This window comes from Mauremys mutica, chromosome 7 (assembly GCF_020497125.1).
Source record: "Mauremys mutica isolate MM-2020 ecotype Southern chromosome 7, ASM2049712v1, whole genome shotgun sequence".
In the NCBI taxonomy this organism is placed as follows: domain Eukaryota; kingdom Metazoa; phylum Chordata; order Testudines; family Geoemydidae; genus Mauremys; species Mauremys mutica.
The window spans coordinates 47,732,125-47,759,233 of record NC_059078.1 but is presented as its reverse complement, the minus strand read 5'-3'; the positions used below and the strand labels follow the sequence as shown (position 1 = coordinate 47,759,233).

Here is a 27,109-nt window from a genome sequence, read left to right as displayed (position 1 = left end):
TGCACCAATCCAGGCAGACGCCCAACAGCTCCCACGCCGACTCATGTACACCCAAACTCCTGGCCACACACCCCCACCCATCTACACATACTCAGCCATGCACTCCCACAGCCAGGGATGTGTGTCCATGCCCACACACAGTGCCCTTACACACACACACACACACACACACGGGAGTCCTTGCACGCATACGTGTATGCACAGAGTCCATGCATATAGGGAGGGGTGCACACACACATACACAGTGTCCGTGCATATAGAGAGAGGTGTGCACAGACACACATATACACACACAGAGTCCATGCATATAGGGAAGGGTGTACACACACATATACACAGAGTCTGTGCATATAGGGAGGGGCATGTGTACACACACACACACAGAATCCCCATGTATAGGGAGGGATATCTACACACGCACACAGTATCCATGCATATAGGAAAGGGTGTACACACACATATATACAGAGTCTGTGCATATAGGGAGGGGCGTGTACACACACACACACACACACAGTGTCCATGCACACAGGAGGGATGCCTGCATACAGGAGGCACACACACACACACACACACACACACACACACACACTCTCTCTCTCTTTGCATACAGAGAGGGGCATGTACACGCACGTGCACAGACACACACAGAGTCTCCATGTATAGGGAGGGATGCCTACACACAGTGTCCATGCATACAGGAGGGGTACACACACACACACACACTTTGCATATATGGAGGGGCATGTACAAACACACACACACACACACACACACACAGAGTCTCCATGTATAGGGAGGGATGTCTACACATGCACACAGTGTCCATGCATATAGGGAAGGGTGTACACAGACACACACATAAACAGAGTCCATGCATACAAGGAGGGGTGTGTACGCACACACAATGGCCATGCATATAGGGAGGGCTGAACAGAGACACACACACACAATTTTAAAGCAATAAATTCAAACAATGTGGGATTTGTTTTTAAATGGCAAATGGAAAGCCCCAGCACTGACAGCTCATCCCCCCTCACAGCAGGATTCACAAAAAAGCAGCAGTTACTGTGAAATGGAGCAGAATTACTTTTTTCTTTAAAATACAATACAACAGTGCTGCAGAGAGGGGATAATATTTCCATATGTCAGCAAAATCTGGGGGGAAGCACAGTGCATTTTCTATCAACACTCCTGCTGCTCCTTCCTCTGCACACGTACATGCCCTCACAGACCCAGAGAAACAGGTACACATCCCTGCATCCAAGCACACACAGACACGCACCTATACACACAGACACGCACATACATCTGCATACAGGCACCCAGACATGCACGTGTACACCCAGACACGCACACACATCTGCATACAGGCAAAGACAGGTACACACAGATACACACACACTTGCTCCCACAGTCTTTGGAAATGGCTGATGCTTCATGAGTAAAATCTTCCCTCAGAGCTGGCAGCACTGAGGATCTGCTCTTTGGTGCCCAGACTGATGCCCAGGGAACACCACTGCATGCCAAGCAGCAGCAGCTGGTGAGGTTCAAGTAAATCCAGGGGCACCATCAGCCATTGCTATGTCACAGGGAACCAACTGAGTACAGCCAGCTGCAGTGAGACCTAGGTGGTCCTATAAGCCCAAAGACCTGCCACCAATAGCTGGGGCATTGTGCATGGTGATGCCACTTAGGAAAACCCTAAGGCCCAACTCAAGGGGTTAATCCCCAGCCAACTGTCTATATTCAGAAGATGTGTCTGCTCCAGCTTCTAGATGCAATGACTTTTGTGGGAGGGGGCAGGCAAAGCATCCTCCCAAAGCAAGGTGCTGCCTGCTGCCCGTGTTGAGCACTAGCTCTGAAACGCACCTCAAGCACTGGGATAGATTTATAGTGGTGCCAAACTAGGCTTTAGATGCAGCAGCAAGAGCACAGAGGAGAGTCAACATGCAATGGGGAGGGCTGGGCGAGAGAGCAGAGCTGCCAGGCAGACCCGCCAGGGCAAGGGGGATGGCTCTGATAATTGCATCCCCACTGATTTCCTCCCAGGCTGAGTCGATGCTGAGGAACAAGGCAAGCCTGATGCACTGCTGAGTGCCAAACTCCATTCACGCAATATGGATCCAGGTCCATTAACAAACGCCAAGCGAGACATTGATCCAAGACCCCCGCAGGCAGGACGTGAGCACAGGGAGCAGAAGCACTGTGGGGAAGATCAACCCTTTCAAACCCCCTCCTCTCTCCCTCCCTGCTATCAGTGCCTTCACTAAGTCACAGCCATAAAGCTCTGAAAACTCACAGCTCTTCTCTCATGGATTCCAGACTCCAAGCCATCTCCACGGGCTTCAAGAGACTTACACCAGGGATGGATCTGGGCCAGAGCTTCATTTTAGATCCTTGAGGCAGATGCGTTAGACCCAAACCAATCTACAGGTTATGTCACCAGCAACAGATGGGCCTCATGGAATCTCCACTCCACCATGAGGACGCTTAAGATTTAGGGTTTTGCAGCTAGCACAAGGGCAGAATGAATAGTACAACTCCCAGCTGTTATCAGACACGGTTTCTGCTACAACACAACATCAAGGAAAATCTAATGAGACCAAAGTAGACCAATAACAGCATCCAGGAATTTCCAGCACTTGTACACCAGCTCCCCTCAACTACAGCACCTAGGAATCTGCAATGCTGGGATATTCCTGCAGCCCCTGGGCTGCAATGAATACTTCCTGTCTGTGCCACTATACTACGGCATCTGAGAACCACCAGCACTTAGCCCCAGCTGCACTAGTCTCCTGGCTTCCATCCCTTGCACTAGCTCTGATACAGAGCCAGCACTGGCATGCTGTCCCCTGAGATTGAAGTAGGTCCAGCTTCTTGTGCCAGAACAGGTGCTCCCAGTTTGGCCAATTAAGGAGGGGGTAGCACCTGAGGGCTATAAAGTATCAGGGAGAATCTGAGAGGAGACCTGGTGAGAGAAAGACCTGAGAGTGAGAAGACAGGAAGAGGTCTTTGGGGAAAGCCACAGAGAGGCTCCCTGCAGGCTGTCCCTGGAAAGAGGGAGGAATTAGCAGGGAGCCTGTGGAGGGGCTGAGCCAGAGCCAGAACACCATGGCCAGAGAAGAAAGGAGAGGGCTGAAGGTTGAGACCAGTAGCTTGAGATGCCTGATGTAAGCCAGGCCAGGCTGAGAATGAGACATGGTGAGGAATGCTCGAGCCATACTGGAGAGCCGGAGTGTGGCGAAGCATGAAGGAGATGTATCAGAGAGCTGCGGCATGGCCAGGAAGGAAGGAGCTGTACTGGAGAGCTGGGGCATGGCGAGGGAGCTGTACTAGAGAGCAGGGGCATGGTGTGGGATGAAGGAGCCATACTGAAGAGCTGGGGCATGGCGAGGGAGCCGCAGCAGAGAGCTGGGGCATGGCAAGCGAGGAAGGAGCCATACTGGAGAGCAGGGGCATAGTGAGGGATGAAGGAGCCGTACTGGAGAGCTGGGGCACGGCGAGGGAGGAAGGAGCCGTACTGGAGAGCTGGAGCATGGTGAGGGAGGAAGGAGCCGTACTGGAGAACTGGGGCATGGTGAGGGAGCCATACCGGAGAGCCGGGGCAAGGCAAGGAACACCAGAGCCCTGCTTGAGGTACTGTCTGAACTATGGTTGTGGGACTCGGTGTTGGGACTGGTTTTGTTAGGGTATCTGTGCACAGGGCTTTCTTTTTTAATCAATTAACCCCACCACTGCCATTGGTCCACAGAAGACTGTTTGGACTATTTCTGGGGATTCTGAAGGAGGGACACTGAGTCACATTGTGCCTTGACTTGCTGCAGGAGGGCGTTTCATGCAGGAGGCACCTTGTGACAGACACCATTGCATGACCTCTGCTCTACCACATCCAGCCGCCCCTCCTGCACAGACACTTCTATAGCACAACACAACACTCAGGAATCTGTAACCTAAACCAGGAAAGGACTTTGTTCCCCAAATCCATCACAAAGAAGAACACGGACCAGCCCCCTGTACACCCCAATCTCCTCCACAAAGGAATATGTCCATTGAAAATACTCAAGGAGGCTGCAACAGATGATGCAAGCGTGTCTTTAGCAATGTCAAGCCCAGGACATGGTCTGGCTAGAAACAGGGTGGGAAAGGAGGAGGTGGGAACAGGCAGCTGACTGGATCAGACTTCACGCTTGGAGATGAGGATTTGAGTGACAAATTGAGAGGTTTTATTCTAAGTGACTTTTAAAGGGGCTGGAGTCAGAGCAGCAATCCTAGACCTGAAGTTCTCTACCATGGCACAGGGGCAGAAGTGCTGGCTTTCCTTCGCTGGAAGGAGCATGTCTGGCCCTTAGGGAGTTCGGTCTCCATGGTCCTTTCACTCCTGGCCTCACTGTTCAAACTGCTATGCAGGAGGCCAAGTGCCAGCAATGATAGTGATTTCAGTGACGGGGATATCTGCTCACCAAGGTCTGGATGGCATGGGTCCCACTGCATTTCACACCACCCAGGCAAGCCGCTAAGAAACTTCAAAGTTGGATCAGCTGGGAGCACCACTTTTGTTCCAAAAATCACTTGGAAACAGCGCAAGTGCCAAGCGTGTGGCTTGTTCAGCTCTCCACGGGGCCGGGTAACAGACAAGCCAACGCGTTAAAGGACAGAATCACAACGACCCTCCCCTTGAGCCCTCACATCTCAGAGGAAAAGCATTTGCTTTATTACAGATCCCAAAAGCTTAACATCTGTTTCAGGAGGACGATTTTACATTGTATATTTCCTTTTCCCATGGAATAAAACCACTGTCTGCTCTTTGGTGCCAGTGTGGCTCAATGTGTGTCTATATGGTGGAAAACCAGGCTGCCTTGAGGAGATGGAGGGCTGGAGCAGGGAGACAGGCAAAGGGAGAACATTTCTGTCTCTCTCTCACTCACACACACACCCCTCGTGCAGAGAGATCACCACGCATTTATACACACGCAGCCTGGAAGTACATTTCACTGCTCATCAAACAGACTGCACCCCTAGCTCTCTGCTACAGCACACAAGCGGGTGAAAGGCTCCTGGAGAACAGCTCCTAGCTATGCTCCCCCTTGGTGGAGCTGTCCTTCTTTGTAACAACCAGAACATCTATCTTCAGAGGATGGGGAGAGGGGCTCAATGGGAATGGGTGACTGAAATCTCTTGGCTAGAGAGAAAGAAAACAGGACAGATCAGTTCCTTCCGACTAAAGGGGAGGAAGCTGGAAGGACTCTGGTTTATTCTTCACCCCTCTCTTTCTCCAGAGCAGTGGGCTCCTTAGCCCACTTGGCCTTTGTGGTCTCCTGCTCCTCGGCATAGCCCAGGTCAGAAGGCTGCCCTGCCGACCCATCGCCGTTGCCTTCCAGATCCAGGTCCTCGAAGGAGGAGCCGCTGGCCCCTGACTCGCTGTAGCTGTGCTCGCTGTGATTGTCCAGTTCATCCCGCCCGCGGCCAGCTGTGAAGGGGGACAGGATGGAGGTGGCCACCGAAGTCTCTCTGCTATCGGTTGTGGCCTCCAGGCTGATGGAGCTCGTCTCGCTCAGGGTATCAGCCCCTTTTGAAGAGAAGAGGAACAGGTTAACGTGGAGGGGAAGGAGAGAGCAAGGCAGAGCTCATGGGGTGCAGGACTGAACACAGCAGCGAAGAGAAGGCTGTTGCTACATCTCTAACCTTGAAGACTTTATTCACCTTGTTGTTCCATTGCCCATCCCCACACTGAAGAAACTTCCCATACAGTGATCCCCATCAGTAAGAGATCTGCCAATCAGATTAACCCCGGAAAAACTATGCAACTCCTCTAGTCTTTCCCCCGGGGAGGGGCAGGGCAAAGGAATCATGTGAAAGGAATCAATAACTGTCTCCGCTGCAGAAAACGCCAGTGAGTGTACACTGCTATATCACCACCCCACTCGGCTCCATCCCAAACTCCTGGAGACTGTGTGGGAGGTTATGACTGGTATGTGGCTCCCAAAGGCCATCTCTGTTGTATTCTGGTGTACCTATGGTACCCATTCCAGATTGGACCATTAGGAGGACAAAGTAGAGATAAAAGGTTCTAGCCCAGCAAGTCCTCTGGCCCATCAACACTCACTATAAAGCACCAAAATATAGAGAGTGCATGGTAGTAACCAGCTACAAAGTCCTGTGTTGATGTAGGAGCTCACATTCCCAGAGTAGCATTAATTCGGCCACAGTGAACATGCTGGACAAAGTACATTTAACCCTTAGAGCTTCAGGAAGAGACCAGTGACCTGTGATAACTTGTTCTAGTCTCTCTCCTTCACTACGTCCTGCTCGAGCCCCAGCTCCATCTCTCCTCCTTCCCTGTTGCAAATGATACCCCCATCCAACGCCCTAGCCTCTCCTATGCCCCCTCCTCCCTACGAGCATCAAGAGTGCCCTTCTGGCCCCTCCCCAGCCAAGCAGAGCCTTCTGCTCTTCAGACTCCCTCCCATGCAAAGGACACTGCCCTGGCTCTAGGCTAGCATGCCCCTGCTGTGAGCTGCCTGCCCCATGCAGGTTCCTCAGTGGGAGTGAGGCGAGGAAAAGCAGGGCTAGGCTGGCTTGGACGGGAGGCACCACAGTGTAGGACACGCTCTACCTTAGCATGCTGAGCAGGCCCCTCCCTTCTCTCAACCGCAGACTCCTCCCCCTCCTTCGCACAGGACCCCCAACACCTCACCTCTCAGGAAACTGGCCACCCTGCAGGTGCAAAACACCTCAGGACTATCCAGGACCATAAGGGTTAACAGTCAAATTGGGAAGCCCCAAAACCATGCCAGCGCGAAGACCCATGAGTAGACATTCCTAGGAGAACCTGAACTTTGGCTTTTCTCTGAACCACTTTGTGTTTACATCGACCATCGCAATGTTGCATTAACACAGATGTTTGTATTTCATTTCCTTGGATTTTTTTAAGCCAAAAAGGAAATGACAACATTGCTGCAGCATTATGGGCATGCTTTCTACAGCTCCATTCACTGCACCCTTAGATGAGATGCGCATGACCCAGAACTGGGGAGAAACATCAGTTATGCTTTTCCACATGGTAAGCAACAGCCCTGTCTTCAGAGACAGGGCTAGCCCTTCCTGTGTCCCCAGGGATGCTGCAGTGCAGAGTGAAATGACTGTACCCCAGAGGAACACACCTAAATGCCAGCTGAGACACTGTATGCTGCCCGGGCATGAATGCAAATGTGGAACTGCTCAGAACTTCATCATCTTCAAAATGAGTGAAAGTCACTCTCATTGGATGGCTGAAAGAACTGTGAGAAGAGTGATGTGGATCTCAGACCTTGTTTACCTGGGGAAACTGACCAATGTAGCTATTGCAGAATAAGCTAGTCAGGAACAGCTGGCTGTGTGGACACACTGCTCCAGAATAAAAGTGATTTCATAGTTACTCCAGAAGAGCTAGGCTGGTCAACAAAAAATATTAAAGATCTAGAAAACATGACCAATGAGGAAAGATTGAAAAAATTGGGTTTGTTTAGTCTGGAAAAGAGAAGACAGAGAGGGTACACGATAGCAGTTTTCAAGTACATAAAAGGTTGTTACAAGGAGGAGGGAGAAAAATTGTTCTTCTTAACCTCTGAGGCTAGGACAAGAAGCAACAGGCTTAAATTGCAGCAAGGGCGGTTTAGGTTGAACGTTTGGAAAAACTTGCTAACTATCAGGGTGGTTAAGCACTGGAATAAATGGCCTATGGAGGCTATGAAATCTCCATCATTGGGGATTTTTAAGAGCAAGTTTGACAAACTCCTGTTAGGGATGGTCTAGATAATACTTAGTCCTGCCTTGAGTGCACGGGACTGGACTAGATGACCTCTCGAGGTCCCTTCCAGTTCTATGATTCTTCAGCTGACTGGTCAGAGGTCTAGTGTTTGAAGCAGCAGATTACAACCAATCAAAAGCACTATAGTTTGCACTGCTATCTAAGGCGCTCTCCAGGCTTTAGTTAAACCTCGCAATATCCTGGGGTGGGGGGTGGGAAGGGGAGGCAGAGGCACCAAGCAGGGAAATGACTTGCCCAGAACCCCAGAGTGAGTCAGCGGCAGAGCTGGGAGTGGAGTCCAGGCTACCTGGCACCCACTACTGTGCTTCCGCCACAAGACCTTGCTTCTCCCACAAGCTCGGTCCTTGATGCCCCATCTGTGTGACCAGCTGACGAGCCTGGTGCGTGCAAGGTCACAAACTGATGCAGCCGGGCACTGCACGGAGTGTGGAAATATACCCATCACTATGCACTAAGGACGGGGTGAAGTGTATTGGCCTGAGTGTGTGTCCCACTGCCCTCGACTGGAGGGAATTTGCCTGGCTAAGCTACTGACGCTGCTCCTTGGGCTTTGTTCCCAGAGGTGGGAAGTCCTGTGCTTGGCTCCTCATGTTACATAGGTCATCTGTGGATCTTGAAATATCTTCTAGGGGAGGCCAGCCGTGCAGCTGGTGTTCAGGGTTGGTTTGAAAGACTGGCACAGGAGGTCACTTCTTCCTTCTCGAAACACGTCTTGAACACGTCAGTGAAATGAACAGTGATCTCCATCAATTCCCTAGCATCCATCCATGCAGCTGCTGCTAGATCTGTCATGGGCTGCCCACACAGCCCTGCCAATGCCCCTCAATCTCACTGCAGCCTCCCCCACCTCAGATATTCAACCCTGGCCCCTGCCCCGAGCCTGAAAACTTGGCAGTGCAGAACTAGGCTCCTGTGAGGTGGCAGTAATTCTGAGTTACTGTGCTCAGCAGCTCCCTTCTCCCTCACTCCCCCTCCAGCTTCCACAAAGAGGAACAGAAAGCTCCCACCTGCCCTGGAGCCGTGAGCACTTTCAAAGGCTCTGTTCATTCCTGGGATGCATTTCGGCATTAGGTCCGGCTCCCCGCACTTCCACTAAAGCAGGCTCCCTCCCCACCCCTTTGCAGTCTCGCACAGGGGACAGCGCCACTTGTATTTCGGTAACCCAGCGTGCCTAATGCTTTCCCCGTCTCCGGGCAGTCCGGAGAGGACAATAACGGTTTCATGGTACAGCTGCCCTCTCCTTTCGCTCCAGTTCTCTAAGTGCAGGCCCTTTCGGACACGGCGCCGCCCTCAGAGAAGAATCCTGTGCATGCACATCCACGGGGCACTGTGATGCCTGCCCCGGATGGCGTCCTGCCCCCATATCAGGATGCTATGCCTTGCCATAAAGAAGGGGCAAAAAGAATAGGTATAAAGGGATAGATCAGGTGCATGGGGGGGGAGGGGGGCACTTCATGGCTTCTAGTATTCTAGGGCACATCCATTAGTGCAGACAGACATGGGGAGAGTTTGGGTGGCAGCCAGGGGCAGAGTCTACATACTCATCCAGGCCTTGATGCCCATTGCTGGCAGCAATAATTACATACAACAAAACTATGTTCCAAGTCTATTATTAAGGTGATTAAAGTCAACCGCTTAAGAGCTGGGAAATAGGAAAGCATCAGAGTGCCCCCCTTGTGTTGCTTTATGATACAGTCTTTAATCACACGATTACACACTCTTTTCCCGCAGGACCTCGCCTCCTTTGTTGCAGATGTTGGAAGATATGCAGTGAATGAGGCAGGGGACAGCATCTCAAACTGGATACCTAATCATTGAGGCAACCAAAATTAGGGAGCACGTCTACAAATTCTAGCCTTAGTCTCTGTACCTCAGTTTCCCAGCTATAAAAGGGGGGAATAATCATCACACTTTTCTATCACACACAAGAGTCGGGAAAATAAATTCATTAATGTTTGCAAGCCCCTCAGATATTAGAGTGCTGAGCTCCAGAGAAAAGCCCACAAGAAATGAATAATCAGATTGTGTGTGGATGGTGTGTAAGAAAGAAGGTAAAGGGCCACTCATTGCATGAGGAGGGTAAAAAGACACTGGGACCCTGTGGAAATAACAGAACATGATCATGTAAGTAAACCACTGTAGTATATGCACAAGGGGCAGAGTTAAGGGTACACAGGCAATCTTAATTCACTAGTAGGGTGGTGAAGAAGTGGAATGGGTTACCTAGGGAGGTAGTGGAATCTCCTTCCTTAGAGGTTTTTAAGGTCAGGCTTGACAAAGCCCTGGCTGGGATGATTTAGTTGGGTTTGGTCCTGCTTTGAGCAGGAGGTTGGACTAGATGACCTCCTGAGGTCCCTTCCAACCCTGAGATTCTATGATTCTATGATTTTGTAACCTTAACAACATTATTTTAACATAGTTTTGTTGAATATTATTTTTTACATACACACACCCCCACACCAATTCTAGTATGTACCAATATGTATGTTAGTTTGAGAGGATCTCAGGTCAGAAGCTCAGAGTATATGGAGTAAATGTGAAATTTATAAAAGCAAAGATTTGGTAAAATTGACAATTCTGCCATGTGTCTGGGTCCAGTGGGCTGCTCTCTGCTGGTCTGCTCTTATCGGCATCCACAGCCAGAACTAGTCCCACATCCTCTTCTCCCACTCCAACTCTGCAGCCATGAACCTGCCCAGCCCATCCTGCTGCAGTCGCCTAAGAACCCCAGCTAATACTTCCCCCATGATGCCAAGCTGGAAGCATGAGGGCTCTGGCACCAGGAGCATGAAGAGACATGGATCCTTTAAGAGTCTCCCCCAGCTGATCCTTCCAGCCAGCAGATTTGTCAATAGCCATCAAGCATGGGCCGCACTCCCTGCATTGAGCAGGCACTGTCGATGCAGAATCAATTAAATGAATGGATTCAGAGATCATGGCTTGGTCTGGGGCTATCTGAGGGGCTCGGAGAAATTCAGCCCGTCACAGGCCCAGTGAAAGAGCCTGGCTAGCACACCCCAGCTGACACAGCAGATTTCATGATTCTGGACAATGCTGCCCTTTTGTTTCCTTCCTTCAGCTCCGCCCACACCAAGTTCCCCAGGCAGCAGGGAGTTGGGACCATGCAATCCCCACTCCATGCTGCTCCTTTGGTCAATTGAGGGGGATGTTGTCCCAGGTCATTGGCCAATGGCTAGGTATGTCATGCCGCCTGGCCTAGACAGTATTTGGTCCTGCCATGAGGGCAGAGGACTGGACTCAATGACCTCTCGAGGTCCCTTCCAGCCCTACAATCTATGAACTTGCACTTCCAGAGAGCTGGGGGCTGGACTGTGCCCAGGATATGCCAGCACTTCAGCCAAGGGCTCATTATACCCTCCTCCTTTGGCTAAGCATAAAGTTTCCTGTTCCTCATTACTCCTCCTCCCAACCGGGCTCAAAGGACAGCTCTGGCCCCTTCCCAGCACAGACTGCCGCTGTTTGCTGGATTCCTGAGCACTCAGCTTGGAGCAAGGCTGGGAATCCAAACAAGGAGGCTGCCCATGAGCCCTCAGCTATTTTCAAAATCTTGGTCCTGGCTTTTAGCTTAAAGCCTCAGAAAAGTCTGCAGTACAATCTCGGGGGTGAGCACAAGCCTGCCTTTGAGCCCTGCGGGCATGGCTTGGCACAGGGCACAAAAGAGGAGGAGTATAGCAGGATCAAAGTAGAGTCCATATTTAAAAAAAAAAACCCTGTACAGTTGGCAGATTCAGTTTAGGGCAGGAATAGTAGGGGGGGCTGTAGGTCAAGATAGAGTGGCAGGGGCAGAGCTGTGCGGGGAGCCCAGGACCAGAGCAGCAGGCAGTCGAAGGGCAGGGCTAAGAGGCACTGGCACAGCTGTGCGGGGAGCTCAGGACTGGAACAGCAGGTGGTTGAAGGGTAGGGTAGGGCTGAGGGGCACTGGCAGAGCTGTGTTGGGAGCCCAGAACTGGAGCAGCAAACAGTTGAAGGGCAGGGCTGAGTGGCAGGGCAGAGCTGTGTGGGGAGCCCAGGACCAGAGCAGTGGGCAGTCAAAGGGCAGGGCAGAGGGGTACTGGAAGAGCTGTGCAGGGAGCCCAGGACTGAAGCAATGGGCAGTCAAAGGGCAGAGCTGAGTGGCAAGGCACAGCTGTGCAGGGAGCCCAGGACCAGAGCAGCAGGCAGTCAAAGGGCAGAGCTGAGGGGCACTGGCAGAGCTGTGCGGGGAGCCCAGGACTGGAGCAGCAGGGCTGAGGGTGCAGTGTCCAGGCCTGTGGTGCATTGACACAGCTGTAGTGGGAAGCTTGCTTAGCGCCAGTCTTTTCTTTGCCTGTTTCCAGGCAGAGCTATTAGCGTCTCACAGCCATGAGCACAGCACCGACTCATCTTAAAATGCTGGTTTGCTTTGCGCATCTGTCATGTGAAGCCAGCAATGTTCTTTCCAAATAAAATTCCACAGGTAATTGCTGCCCAAGGAGACTGGTGCCCATTGGAAAACTACAGCAAGGCAAGGGGAGGGAGGGAGCAATTAGGACAGCAGAGTACTGAGCGCAGGCAATACGCGTCCCTGATTCCTGGGAGAGAGCTGTGAGCACAAGCAGCAATGTAGCTCCTTTCCTGGGGCAGGGGTGTCTGCCAAGCCCTGGAAGTACAAAAATACTTAGCAACAAACACACTCTAGAAGATGGGACCCTGCACGATTCATGCTTGTAGGACTCCCGAGCAGGCACTTGGAGAGGAGCTGAGACCCAGCAAAACTCATTTCATATGGGAGCCCAGGGCAGTCAGCCAACTAGCCACTTAGAGATGCACTAAAATGCTGATCCAGAAGCGGGCAGTCTGCCAGGAGGAGAGGGGCCGAGACACATTTGGGCAGATGGTTAATTCTGCTGATTTCCACCAAGAAGAAAAAGTTGCAACAACAAAATCATCATCACAATTGAGCCCTTCTGGCTCCCTTTGCCTCTGAATGGCGCGCTGGCTCTAGTTCATTGCCGTCAGGCCCCGAATGACACTTGAGAACCCTTATCCTGCTCTGATTCTGAGATGCATCCCCAGATTGCTGTCTCCACAATCGCACGGCCTCAGCCCCAGACCACCAACTCCACCATGTGTCCCCTTCCCCAGCCCCCTGTCTCCACCATCCGCACCCCCACCTCCATGATCTGTGTCCCCATCTCCAGGTTGCCATCTCTGCATCCCAAACCCCAGTCCCTGGCTCACTCTCTCAGTCATTTGGACGACAACACAATTAAAGAGCTGAGAAAGACACAAGTGTGTCAGGTTAAAAACAGACTTAGTACTGTCACCAGGGCAACTGGCTGGATGACAAAACCTGCCTGGAAAAAATTAATCATTGTTAATTATGACATCACTCTGAGTTGTGACAATAGCAACAAACAGGAGCCTGTAGGGAAAGGGCAGACTGCCCCTGTACTAGAGCAATCTTGTGTAGATTTCTCCATTTTAGAGTCTATCCTGCTTCTTCACTTTGAGGAACCTTCCTTCAAGGGACTCCTGAACCAACCACTGACACTCCATCAACAATCACAAACCTAGAGCTCTTCCTCCGAGCTGGTCTTGTTACTAATCTAGGGGCTTTCCCAGCTCTGCCACAGCCTCAGTATGTGACCTTGTCTGCAAAATGGGGATAATAATACACACAACCTCAGAGGGGGCGTGAGACAATTAATTAATGTTTATAAAGTGCTTTGAGATCCTCAGATGGAAGGCACAAGAGCCAAGCGCTATGTGTGATCCTACACTCTCCTGAGACTGTAATGCACAGATCCTCAAAGGTATTTAGGCTCCTAATTCCCTTTGAAATCAATGGGGGTTAGGCACCTAAATCCTTTTGAAGAGCTGCTGGAGCATGGACCACTGGCCCCGACTCTCCTCACATTTACACCGGTTTTACTCTGATGTAAATCCACCAATTTCAGTGGAGCTACTCCTGATTTACTTGGCAAGAGAGGAGAACCAGGCCCCTCTGTGTGTGTGTGTCAAGCGCCATGCACATTGATGGTGTTGTCGATAACATTACTGAGGATGGCAATGATCCCTGGCAGTTGTTAATATCCACACCGGCTCCCTCTTCTCCCAGCAGAGCAAAAAACTGTCCAAGGTACATGTGTAAACCTCAGTGCATAGCGACTCTAGCAAGGAGGAAGGAAACCTAATGGAGATCTCCCTCCCTGTATGGCACACTAACCCCCCAGGCTGGAAATGCCGCTGTCATGGTGATCTGATAGATATACAGCCTCTCTCAAGGCTCCCAGCATTTTACAGGATTACAGTCTAAAGCCACCCAAGGATCACTTCACATCGCCCACCTGCAGGCTGGGATGGAGCAGCTGCTTAGCAGCACCCAGCAACACCACACTGCCAAGTTAGGGGAAGGAAGGGAAGTAGCTAATCAAATTCAAGTATCAGGAAGAGTTTAAGGAAGCAGAATGCAGTTACCTCCACTGCAAAGGTGCAAGGGGCAACACTGGAAATATTACTGATCACGACTTATCAGCACTTAGCACCAAAGCAGGGTGCCCCATATGCACTGGCTCAGGAGCGACTCAAAGGGCAGAGCGCCACCTACTGAATTGCCACCACTGCTGCCTGCAGCAGCTCTGCTTTCCTTGAGGATCTCCCACCAGCCCCTGCCATGAGCTGGGAGAGCCTGAGGTATCTGAAGAGATCGCCGCCCAAGGTAGCCGGGCTGCAGGTATGGATTTAAAAATAATAATAATAATAATGGGGGAAAACTGGCAGATGGTTCAAAGCAGTGATGAAAATCAGTTGAAATTGATTTTTCTTTTTTCCGGCTGAAAGACGGGGCTGAGCAGCTGTGGAAGAAGGTGGCGTCATCGAATATTTTTCTAAAAACTGCATTAAACTGGCATGCGCTCTTGCTGTTTTCCCTTTCCCATGGCTGCTGATTACCAAGGGAATCACATGTAAATGGCAGCTTCTGATCAGCCTCCTCCCCATTATTCAGTGAGAGAAGCGGTGCAGAAGCGGGACTGAGTGCCTGGCCCAGGAGAAGGTTTCCTGACCCAGTTCTGTGCTCAGTCCTGTTCCCACTAATCAAGAGATTCCTGCTTTGAACAAGGAACTGGCATCACGACTACAGAGTGCTGAGGAGACCTGTGGGACTGGGGCCTCTCTCTTTGCTAATGTGTTCTTGCTGCAGATCTCCTTCCTTTGCTCCATGCGCCCTCCCCATTCAGTGGCCAGCCTACCAAAGGCATGGTGCCTCTGTCTTCTGGGAGGGGTACGACTGACCTACTGACCTGTGTCGGGTCGCTGATGTAGCAGAGAGGACCTACACTTCCCCTATTCTCAGGCCCTGTCCGCTTCACTTGCCATCCGCCCTCCCCACCAACACACACACAATCTCCTCCTGTGAACCAGACAGAGCTGAAGTTGCGAGATTATTTCCTGACAAACAACATGTTTTTTAACTTAGCGGAAATGTAGTTTCTGTGTCGAGGTGACTGGATCTTGTAGGAAAAGCATTACACCTGTCTGGATTTTTCCCCTTGAATGAATGAATGTTTATCAGGCACTTCTCATTCTGTGATCTCTCAGCACTTTGCAGATGCTGTCTGGCTCAGTGCATGTTCACCTGCTGAAATGGAAACACCTCTGAGGTGAAACATCGGGGCAACTCTACCCCTCTCTTCTGCTTTTTGGGGGGGGGAGAGGAGGGGAAGAAGAGGGAGCGCTTCTTTTCCCAGAATTATACCTGGGATGGGAGATCCAGGCTGAGATCTAGCAGAACTCATTCCACACAGGAGTGCTGGGCAGTTAAAATGCCTAGTAGAAAAGAGACTGAGGTCACCACAAATTCATTTCATGTAGAGCTAAAACAAGAATTGATCTAATAGCCCGGGTGTTAAGATGTCCCCATTGCCTCCGTGTGAATTCGTTGCAGGCAGGAATCTTTCTACAGGTGTGAGCACAGAACTGGTTCAAGAAGCTTTCTCCTGGGCCTGGAGCTCGTTGCACAGCTAGAATCAATGAAAGTCACAGAGTCTCAGCATCTTGACTTAAAGAGGTCCTTGACCAGGAACCACCACAAATGCCCTAGTCCTGGAATGACCAAACTAGACAGATTACTCTACCACAGCGGTTCTCACACCCTGGGCAACGTAGGACTGGTGGTAGCAGGCTGCAGGCAGACAGTAGGCAGGTTAGTTTGAAGTACAGGGTCATGCTCAGAATCCATTCTCACTGCACTGGTTACCATGTCCAAGGTAGCATGCCAAGGACTTCTAAGTTTTAGGTGAGAGAAATGAGGTCTCAGTCTGAGAGCCGCTGCTCTACAGGGGCCTGTGCGGCCGAGCATCCTGATTCTGGACTCGGTGAACTTGGGAACCACTTTGTCTGCAGGGCTCCCGATACTGGACTGGCTGGTCAGGTTCTTCACTGGCAGCATGGCCTTCTTCAATTCCAAGAACGGGAGGAACAATGAAAGGAAAAAGCAAGAAAAAACGTCCGAGTTCTCTGAGGTCAGCAGTGCTGTGTTTCGCAGAGTGCTGTAGACTGGCGAAGGCTACAAGGCTGGGGTCAGACCTGCACCCATCGCTCTCTGCACTGAATACCCCGTCACTGCACATCAGGTGCAGGCTCTCTGGAATCACGGACAAGTTCCCAAGGGAGAATCTCTCAGCCTAGAGTCCTCCCTGGGGACAAGCTGGGGCAGTGGGATGAGAGGATTAGCCTGGGCTGGCACATGCAGAATTAACACAGCTCTCCTCTGAAAGGCTCACATCCCAATGTCCGCCTGTTCCCTTTGGCTTTGTGGCTGACCATGAATTTTCATGGTCACTGTGTGAATGGGCAGAGGATGGAAAGGCCAATTTGGTTACTTTAATAGTATCTGCAAAATGAGCATGGCCCCACAGGCTTGAGATAGAGAGGGACTGTGCCAGTTTCTCAGCCCAGCAGCCTCCAAATGCACTTCTCTCTTGACCTCCCCTGCTCTCCCAGTCCTGCCCCCGCCCCCCAGCACTGCCAATGCCCCTCATTCCTGCTCACCCAGTCCTGGGCCTGCCTTATCAGATAGAGCCAACCACTCAAACTGCTTCACTGGTTTGGGATTTCCACGGATTTCCACTCCAGATTAGTCTGAGGTGCCCGACTTGTTTCACTTGTTAATTTATCCAGATGTCAATCAGGGGGGCTCTCCCCTGTTGTGCGAAATCCATTGCATAACCAGGAGGAGCATTTACTTTGCTCAGGGAGCGGCTGTGTAAGCAGCCACCATGAACTAAAGGAAGAAAAGAGGAGAGAGAAAGTGCCAGCCTTGGAAGCGAAAAGCATTAATAAAGTTTACCCAAGGTTTCAGGCTCCAATGCGCTGCTCCACCATTCTGTAACCCCCAGCAGCCACATCTCTCTGTTCCGCACCGAGGGCGACAGGAAATAGCTTCATGTGCCCTATAGCCAGGCACTTTTCCAGCGCTCTATCGCATGTGCCGCCTGCTGTCTCAAGTGAAGAGAGACAGCAACAGAAAAGCCCAAGGGTGGGCAGGCGGATGGGCCATTGGGTTACTGTGGGATCCCCGCAGCAGTGGGGCAGTTGCTGTGAACCTGGGCAGGTGCCCCCTGGAGGAATCACTCCAGTGGATTTACAGCAGGAATGTTGGCTAGAATGTAGCTATCATGGAACTAGGGGAGTGGGGTTGGTTGAGGCAGGATGACCAGTCTCTTTGGAAGTCCAGGCTTCTCCTGGGCATGGCAGAATCTTCCCTCATTTCAATGGTACCAAGATTTCAGTGCTTGGCACATCTTTCGCTCAGGGTATTCGATCCCCAGACACCTCTGAATCTGTAACGAACATCCAATCAACTCAGGTGCCACCCATGGTACCACCATCTCCTGCTTGAATCAGACAGCCTCACTCAACAATTCCTCCTAGCCCTAGGGGGGAGGGATAGCTCAGTGGTTTGAGCATCGGCCTGCTAAACACAGGGTTGTGAGTTCAATCCTTGAGGGGGCCATTTAGTGATCTGGGGTAAAAAACTGTCTGGAGATTAGTCCTGCTTTGAGCAGGGGGTCGGACTAGATGACCTCCTGAGGTCCCTTCCAACCTTGATATTCTATGATACATGGACTTTGCTGCAGCCTAAGGTTCTCTCTGTGCTCTTCATTATGCCCCACATACCCACCCCACAGCTAGTGCAAGGACACCTCCTCTGCAGCTCCAGGCTTGCATCAGCTCTTTGCTTCCTCAACTTCCCATCTCATTTGTGAAGCATTTATTGCCTCCCACATTACTGCCTGTTCATGTCTCTCCTTCTGTCCCTATTGCATTGAACTCCAGAAAGCGTACAGAGTTTGCATGAGAGAGGCTGGACTAAATAAAGCTGAGTACTGTTGTGGCACTGGCACGCTACCCGTGGCAGTCGCTGATCAGAAAGGACTCCAGCCTGGACCTCAGCAGAACACAAGCTCTAAAAGAGGCAGGTGGAGGAGGTGGTGAGGATCTTGATGCCCTTGGCTGCTCACTGTAAAGTGAGCCAAGCTTGTCAGTTATCTTCAGAACATCCCAAATGGGAGAGTGCCAATTTTCCTGCCTACTTCCACAAATGATGCCATCAGGTCCCTCAGGTCCTGTCCCCACTAAGTGCAGAAAGGGGCTAACCGGACAGTGCACCTGCCAAGAGGTACTGACCAGCACTTCATCACCTGGGGCAAGGCTGGAAAACGTCCCCTCAGGCCTCAGCCCGAGGACTAAGCTCACTAGTCAGCAGGAAACATTCTAGTGACACTACCGGCCTGCAGACAGAAAGGCCATGCCCCCGCCCCCCACCAACCACCCCCACTCCGACAATGAAAGGAATAAATAGCCGGGAACTGGATATAACTGTGATTTTAATCAGCTTTCTAAGAGTCTCAAGCTGGGCACCAATAATGCAGCCACCCACAAACTGTGGCCACTTACCCAAATCTTGGTTAAAATATTTTTTTTAATGAAAGCTTAAGCTCTGCAGAAGGTGATGGAACTCCCCAGCGACTGCTCACTACTCACTCAGCTGGGGAGGTGTTTGAAGGCCTGACCTGGGTCATAATACTCGGGTCTGACACTGACATCCATGGGAGATATGGGCTTCCCATGGAAAGTAGCTTACGCATCCCCCAGTTCCCACTAGAGGCTCCCTGAGAAGTGTGTCAGGTACTGTACCACCTTTGAACAACCAATAGACCCTCTGACAGCTCCTATAAAATCGCTGTTATGGAATTCACTCTTGAGAATACCCTAGACAGCTATTATACCGGGGATACACACACGGTCACATATGCCTAGCTCTGCAGATGCCGGGATGCACACAGACTGACTTATAGTTGCTCTGTGTGTGTGGTCAGAGTCAAGGAGGAGAGCTGGACACACCCCAGGGTGTTGCTGTCTGAATGTGTCTTGCATAAGATCTCTTCAGCCTCTCAGTTTGTCTAACTCGCCTTCACGTACCCACCTCCTGACGTGATGGTTTGAATCCCCATGTGTCTCACTCTTTGGCGCTTTCTCTATTGAAATTACCGGGTGAGTGGGGGATGTTTGGGATGCCAGAGTAATTATTTAATTGCAATTTGGCTAGGACAAAAAAATCAACACTCTTACTCTTGCCAAAAGTGGCATGGATATTTTAATGGGTCTCCAAGTTTTACATGTCCTCCAAAAGACGACACTCCCCCATCTGCCTGTATCCATCTGTCGTCTCGTCTCTTATGCTCAGACTGTAAGCTCCTTGGAACAGGGGCCATCTTTTTGTTCTGTGTTGACACAGTGCCTAGCACAATGGGCTCCTGGTCTGTGACTAGTGCTCCTACCCATTTCGGTAACACAAACAAATAACGACGCTTCCAGGAGCACGGCACCCCTACCACCACACTGGGCACTGACTCAGTACAGATCCTGAGGGAAGAGTACCTCCTACTGGGTCACCCACATTACACCCTGCAGCACCCAAGCTGCAACTGGTGCTCAGCCATCCAAGTACTGACCAGATCTGTCACATCTCAGAGATATAACGGTACCTAGGAATCCCCTTAGGAACTGCAGCACATCCCGTGTGTGTGTGTGTGTCCCCTTCATGGGTACAACAGGGAATCTGCAATGGTTTTAACTCCTAGGCTATCACTGGTTCACCTCCACTAGTGCCAACAATGGAGGGCATAAGCCAGTGTAGAATGGACAAGACAGAGCACAGGTGTTCTTACCAATGTGGGATCGTGGTGACAAAATTCCCACACCCTGTTTACACTAGTGTGTCACTACAGCTACCACCACTGGTGCAACGACTGGAAAGTGCCAAAGGAGAGGAGGGCTAAGATGCCAGCAGAGAGGCTGCCCTGTTACTGCGCTCTGCCAGTGCAGCCAATGCTGCAGGTTCCTTTCTCCTGCCCAGGATGTTTGGCTGTAAGGGGGGCTCTCTCCTGGGGTGGAGGATCTCCCCTAAATCAGCTGTGCTGTGTGGGAAATTTGCACAGCACTGAGTGAAGCAGGTTTGACAGAGAAGCACCTTCCTGAACCTCCCTGGCTGATGTGGGGCTGAGACAGCTCTCAGCAGAAGGAAAACACTGTACAGCTTCTAAAAGCAGAAAGGAAAAGGGAACAGCCAGTGTTTTGCCATGGACGGTGTCAGATTCTGACAGGGAGCCACCCCTTGAACATTTCCCTCCAAGAGACACAGGGCCTGGGTTTAGTTCATAGCAGAGGAGCAGCCGCCGGGCAGAAAGTCCTGCTGCAGTGACACTAATTGGCAAGTGAGCAGAGAGGCCAAGGGCTGCATGGTCCAGGGAGACTGAAGTTCACTGTCAGAAGCACAGGTGGGCCCTTCATGTCAGGACTGAGGCCCGTCACTGCGGGGAGTTTACACGGTTGCTGCCCAACCTGCACGTGTCCTGGAGATAAACAGAGAGCTTCCCTCGCTGGGGCACTCAATCTGGCACCTTTTGCCAGCAAGAAATGCTCTCTCCCTCCCGTACACGCACACTAAAGAGATAACAACAATGCCCCTGTAGCGGGGTGACCACCCGCTCCAGCCTGGAAGGGGTTGGAAAAGCCCTGCAGAGGGCTGGGCTGGGCAAGGTAAAACGCTGGCTGATTGGGGGAAGTGGCTGCAACTGGGGCCATGCCCCAAACTGAGCAACGGGGCCTTATAAGGCGGCCAGGGAAGCCACAAGGATGAGTCTCCCTCTGCCTGTAGAGGGAGAAGGGCCTGGCTGCAGGGAGCTAGACACAAAGTACCTGAGTGAAGCAGGGCTGGGGACAGGCTGAGGAGCTGGGGAGCTCCAGCCTGGAAAGCCCCAGGCTGCGGCCTAGCATTGGGCTAATAGGTACTGGGGGTTGCAGAGGGCAGCCCAGGGGTAGGCCAAGGCAGCAGGTCCAAACCCTCCTTCCAAGTGATGAGTAGGCTGATACTGCAGTTTGCCCCAGGGCCATATACTGAGGTGAGGTGGGGATAGTGTGTGGGGGTTCCCCAGGGAGGGGAGACTCTATGAGAAAGGGATCAGTGCCGGGGGCAGCACCCCAGGTAAAACGGCACCGGGTCCAGGGAGGGACACGGGGGCCAGAAGACAGGTGGATCACCGGCCTGCAGAGGGCGCTCCGGAGCTGGAGCGAGCTAATTCCCGGAAGCTTCCAGCAGGAGGCGCCGCAGGGGTGAGTCCACTCGTCTACAGCCCCCTTTGGCAGCAGATTTGGTGCTGATGGACACTATGAAAGCAATCTACAGGCCAGAATTATCCCGTCGTGAAGGGGATGCGGGAGACAGATCATCCTAGGGACTGGGAGCCAGATATCGAGAGCAGGGACAGAAAAAAGAGGGAAACTCTCCTCATTGTTTTGGCTGTTTCATTAGAAGGAAAGGGGAGCTTGTTATAAGTCATAAACACGCCAGCATTTGTTATCTGTGCGGAATAAGCAGGCTGAGAAGGGAAAGGTCCAACAGGTCCCATCTTGTCCCTCTCTCTGCTGTGGTCCCTACTGGGATGGTAGTAAGATCTACTAGTCTGAGGTCTAATCAACGCCCACCTACCGCATAGGGAGAGGCAGGAGCCCCGCTGTCACCACCTAACTGTAACCACCTCCAGCTGCCGTCGCCTCGCGCCCGCATCGCAGGAATCTCTCCCTCTTTTAAGCGCTCACTGGCCCAGAGAGCGGGGACCACCGTTGACCAGGCCAAGCAGTCACAGAGGCATGCAACTGTCGGAACATCCAAAGGCCTGTGCCACTCTGGGCAGGCAAGGGTTAAAAAGTGAAGCACAGCTCCGTGCATCCCACCTGGAAGCTGAGAGGATTCACCCAGCTTCAGCGGCCTCCCACTGTGGCACAAGAACCTAATCCATAATTCTTCCTTTCAGCGAGCTGGCCCTCTCCTCCCAGCCAGGCTCTGAGCCCTATCAAATATTCATCGCATCTCACGCTAAATAATAGATCAATGTAATAACAGGCGAGGCGCAGCTAATCACAGCTTTTCACACCCCGCACAAAAGGCACCAGGAGATGGGCAGGGGCAGGCGGAGCAGCAGGGGTGCCCGCAGCCCAGCCTGTCAGACTGAAATGGTGGCACAAGCTATTGAAAATGGCAGTCCAGGCCTTGCCCGGGCCCCTCCCCAGCAGGAGCTGCAGCTGCAGCCCGCCTCTAAAGAAGACGTATTGTGACACCAGCAGGGCACCGAGCGGGTTCCTCTGGCACCAGGTGCTGGGTGGAGAGATGCTGGAGAGCTCTCTGGGAAGAGAAAGGGAAGATAAAGGAAGGAATGATCCTGAGGGGCTGGGTGACAGATGTAGTGCCATAGCCAGGGCTGGTGTTCAAACCCTGCCTTAGGAGGAGATTTGGCTGGTTCCAGTTTAACTCCCTGGACAAACCACAAAGCCTCCAAGCAATTGAGTCTATTGCCAATCTCTGCTTAAGGGAAGCCAAGGACTGGCACAGCAGTGGGTGCTGCAGGTCAGGACTGGGGAGCAGCAGCAGACAGTGTGGGGGAGCCCAGGAATGGAGCAGGTCAGGACTGAGGAACGTTGACAGAGCCATGCTGTACCATCATTGCTTCCATCTTAGAAGTGAGTCCCCTGAAAGTGGCGACTCCCCACTGGGGGACACCACAGGATGCTCTGGGACAACCTTCATTCTGGCTAGATAGGCAGCAGGTATGACTGTAGAGATGCAGCTGGATCACAGGCAGCATCTGTACTTATCAGCAGAGCCTACCAACAAGAATCAGTCTCCAGTCACTCCAGAAAACACAGCCTTCCTTTCACCCACAGCAAGGGGGTACTTTTGTTTGCTTTGACCTTCTGTTCATTCCTGTGGCAACAGGCTCACGTCAGAGAGTGTCCTGCTGAAGGCAAGACTGGAGTGAGGGCTCTCAGGGCCCATAGCTGGTGCCAAAGCCCTTGAAAATAATTAAGTGCAAAACAAAGCTAATTGTGACTGACACTGGCCCCCCGGAGAGTCATCAGTTTCCTTCGGTCTTTCCAATGACCTTTATGACTGCAGAGCAGGGAAGGAAACAGTGCTGAACCACATAGGTGCCTGAGCACCCCAATTCCTCCCAGTATGCTAAGCGTGTATACTGAGTGCATCAGTCCTCAGAGAGAAAGGCAGAGTCTTTGCCTGCGTGTAGACAGATTAAATAGACACATCGTGCCCAATCCAGTGAGCTCCCAAGCACCCTCCACTGTTACTGACGTCAGTCGGTGTGGAGGGCACTCAGCACCTTGGAGATCGGCTCGATAAGGAAGAAAGATGATAGACAGAAAGCTGTGATTTTTTTTCCCCAAGGTCACAGGATCACCGCTCAACTTCAAAACCCTTGCTGCACATCTACAGGTCGCTGGGTTTTGAATGACACCGTTCGCATCAAAAGTCAGTGGGGAAATGGCGGAGCCTTCTGCTGGAAATTCACAAATGAAATAATTAATTCAAACAGACTTGGGAATTTTTAATACAGCTGTTTGTAAAGAGCTAGGAGAACCGCAGACAAAAGGTGCTGTATCAGGGCAGGATATTATTAAGTATTATTGCTGTTCTGAAATCAAAGTAGGTTTAAAAAAAAAAAGACACCCTGCGAATTTCCTTTTGCCTAATTCTGAACGACATGTTTTTAAACACCCAGAAGGAGGGTTGGAAGGGGGGTATGTTAAAATCTTGCCATCTGTTAATTGCTTTGGACAGGATGATCCCATAATCCAGAAGTGACCTGGCCTTAGAATCACAGATGAATGAGAAGAGGGAAGGAAAGGAGGGTGATGAGAAAGGGTACAATCCTGCTCAGTGCTCAGCACCCTCAATTCCCATTTGCCTCACTGGGAGTAGGAGGGGCACAACATCACTCAGGCAAGGCTCAGGATCACACAGGATTGGGCTCAAAGGAAAGGGCACTGACCATGTTCATCCTGTGATCAGCTACCACCTGATAGCATACATACAACACAACCAAAGATAACTAGGTATAAAGCGATATATACACGATAGTTACACTGATTTACACCCACTGAGAATGTGGCCCAAGAAGTGAGGTCCCCTGTGGGGAACAGACTGCTAGCTGATCCCTTTGACATGGGCCACTCTACAGAGACCTTTACAAAATTGGGCGGATGGAGAGAGCAATCTGATGGGTCAAGTGCTGATCCAACCTGTGTAAGTGAGAAAAAGTTGTAGGTCAGAAATCCGTGGCCTCCCCCCCAACACCCGCATGGCCAGAAAATAGGGAGAAGAAACCAAGAGAAAATGAATAAAGAAACATTGGGAGCTGGTGGGTCATTACATTCCTGACCCCTCCAGGGTGTGCAGTTGGCTTGGGATGAACTTGCTCTGAACAGCTTGGGGGACGAGGACGGGACATTTTTTTAAAAAGAAAAAAGAAACCTTTCTATTCAACTCACAGGCCAGGCCTGACTTTAACTCAGCTGTGAGAAGAACAGAGAGAGTGCCAGGGATGTCCTACTCCAGGGGTAGGCAACTTATGGCACGCGTGCCAAAGGCGGCACACGAGCTGATTTTCAGTGGCACTCACACTGCCCGGGTCCTGGCCACCAGTCCGGGGCCTCTGCATTTTAATTTAATTTTAAATTAAGGTTCTTAAACATTTTAAAAACCTTATTTACTTTACATACAACAATAGTTTAGTTATATATTATAGACTTGTAGAAAGAGACCTTCTAAAAACATTAAAATGTATTACTGGCACGCAAAACCTTAAATTAGAGTGAATAAATGAAGACTCGGCACAGCACTTCTAAAGGTTGCTGACTCCTGTCCTACTCCCTGGATCTGAATGCAATGTTAATGGCCACCGGGCAGTGCCACAGATAGACCTGAGAATTGCCTATTTGGGGTTTATTTCTTTCTAAACGTTCATGCTGCTGATAGGTGTTGTATTGGCAGCTCGGGTCATTCCATCTCCACAACAGGAACAGCACGGTCAATGGCAGTTCAGGCGTCCCCAATAAATGAGCCTCAATCCACACCCGGGGGGATCCCTTCAGGGAGTGAGCTAGTTGTTCAATCCCCATAGCCCATTCAGTCCTTGGGCTCTCTACTGTGACTGCCAACAAGCAGGCCACACAGGCTGGGGATTGTTTGATGCGGTCACCTGCCCACTAGAAACTGGCCTAAAAATCAACAATTCGTTCCATACTGAACAGCCATCAAAGAGAAACCATTTTTGGTCACTGCTTACCAGGACTGGATGCCGAGCAGCAAGCTAGAGATGAAAGTCTCTCCATGCCACTAGCAGTCCTCCCTGAAGAGGTGATTTCTATCCAGCTGATACTTGCATGGCCCCATTATTCTAGTAGCTGACTTAACAGTTTGACTTCAAGGCAGTTACGCTAACGCTGGTGAGATGCTGACATCAGAGAGGGTGTGTTGGGGTTATGACCTTGGTGGTAACTCAGCCAACCATCATGTAGTTGGTCTGCTCTTATTCACACACTGAAATCCTACAGGTTAAAATGGTGTCACAGTTGCTTTGGGTTTCTTTGATATATGGAATCACATGGAACAGGTCTGAAAAGAACTCAGAATGAGTGCGAAAGGGGCGTGGCTATGCAGGGCCCACACAATATAGCACAGCTCCACCCACAGTCCCACTATTGTTTATGCTCAAATGATCAGCAGTGAAGTAAACAACAGTGACATTTACATTCAAGGCAATTTAAACCTCTCAGGGCCGTTGTTTCAGGCTGGCTCTCTGCAGACTTGGGCGGACAGCACTGCATCGCAACTCACATATGGAAAATCCAAATGTCTCATGACATGAAAGCTGCAAAATAACTTCCTCCTCGCCCAGCCACTAGTCAGCAAGTGGAATTTTAACCATCTCTGCGGAACATCCTCTCTCATTCTCTCTACATAAAGAGATCTCTATTTTTCTATACCTATATAGAAGCTAGGCCTGCCATATATGATACTGACCAAAACCCATGTTAAATTAAAGTCAGGTAATTCAGAGAGAAGGCTCCAAACACCTTAACTCTGCCCCTTGGGTCTACGCATTAGAGTTTTTCTCCACATTATCTCACCAAGTTAATGCAGACCCCAATTTTTGAAACTATATTGACAAAAATGTACACATGTAACCACAGCAAACAATTCAATGTGCACATAAATGTGTCTGTTTATAAAAATCTGACTGGTCCAGTGCTGTGCACCAGCACCTAAAGTTATAGAAAAGAGTGCCAATCCAGTGCAAGAAAATACTGCATTAGTCCAAACAGCATGTTACATTACAGCGTCATGTGATCAGATCACGGATGAGCCCATTATAAAGTTAAAGGAAAGGGGGAAGAGTTGAGAGCACTGTCCTCTGACTGTCCTGATATTGGTATTGCTGAATGAACAAAGATCTCAGAAAACAGCTTCCCCTTTTCGTGTTTATGGTACACGTGATTACGAATGAAAGAAATTCTAAATTAAAGAAGTGCAAAAGAAAAATATCATAAGACTGCCCATGTGGAAAAGATGTGCATGTGACATATACATAAAGAGTATGTCACTTTTTAAATGCATATTACATACATATATCTGACCTGAAATGTGCAAAAGGGGTTGCTTTCACAGTATTTCACAAGACAGTATATCATCTAACGTATGTCTCAGATGTAAAATATTTACAGCTCACAGAGAGCAATTATGAGTCATATATTTTGGTTCCACGAAAGTGTGAGCACATGGGTGAGCAACTAGCATTCTGAGTTATAACAGCAGTAGTGCCATGATAGGAGAGCATAGCACTGCTGTCACGCCCCTACAGGCATTACAATCACTTCCTTTCTAGATACATAGAGACTTCA

At 50.7% G+C, this 27,109-nt stretch overlaps 1 protein-coding gene across 2 annotated transcripts in view; it reads right to left on the bottom strand.

The window, feature by feature from the left end:
* Positions 1-1,076: 1,076 nt before the first annotated feature.
* TEX264 (testis expressed 264, ER-phagy receptor) overlaps positions 1,077-27,109 on the bottom strand; it is a 139,680-nt gene continuing 113,647 nt past the window's right edge. For both annotated transcript variants that reach the window (XM_045024317.1, XM_045024318.1), the window contains exon 6: positions 1,077-5,569. In XM_045024317.1, the coding sequence (XP_044880252.1) occupies positions 5,253-5,569 (317 nt within the window). In that variant the 3' untranslated portion in view covers positions 1,077-5,252. The remainder of the gene's footprint in view (positions 5,570-27,109) is intronic.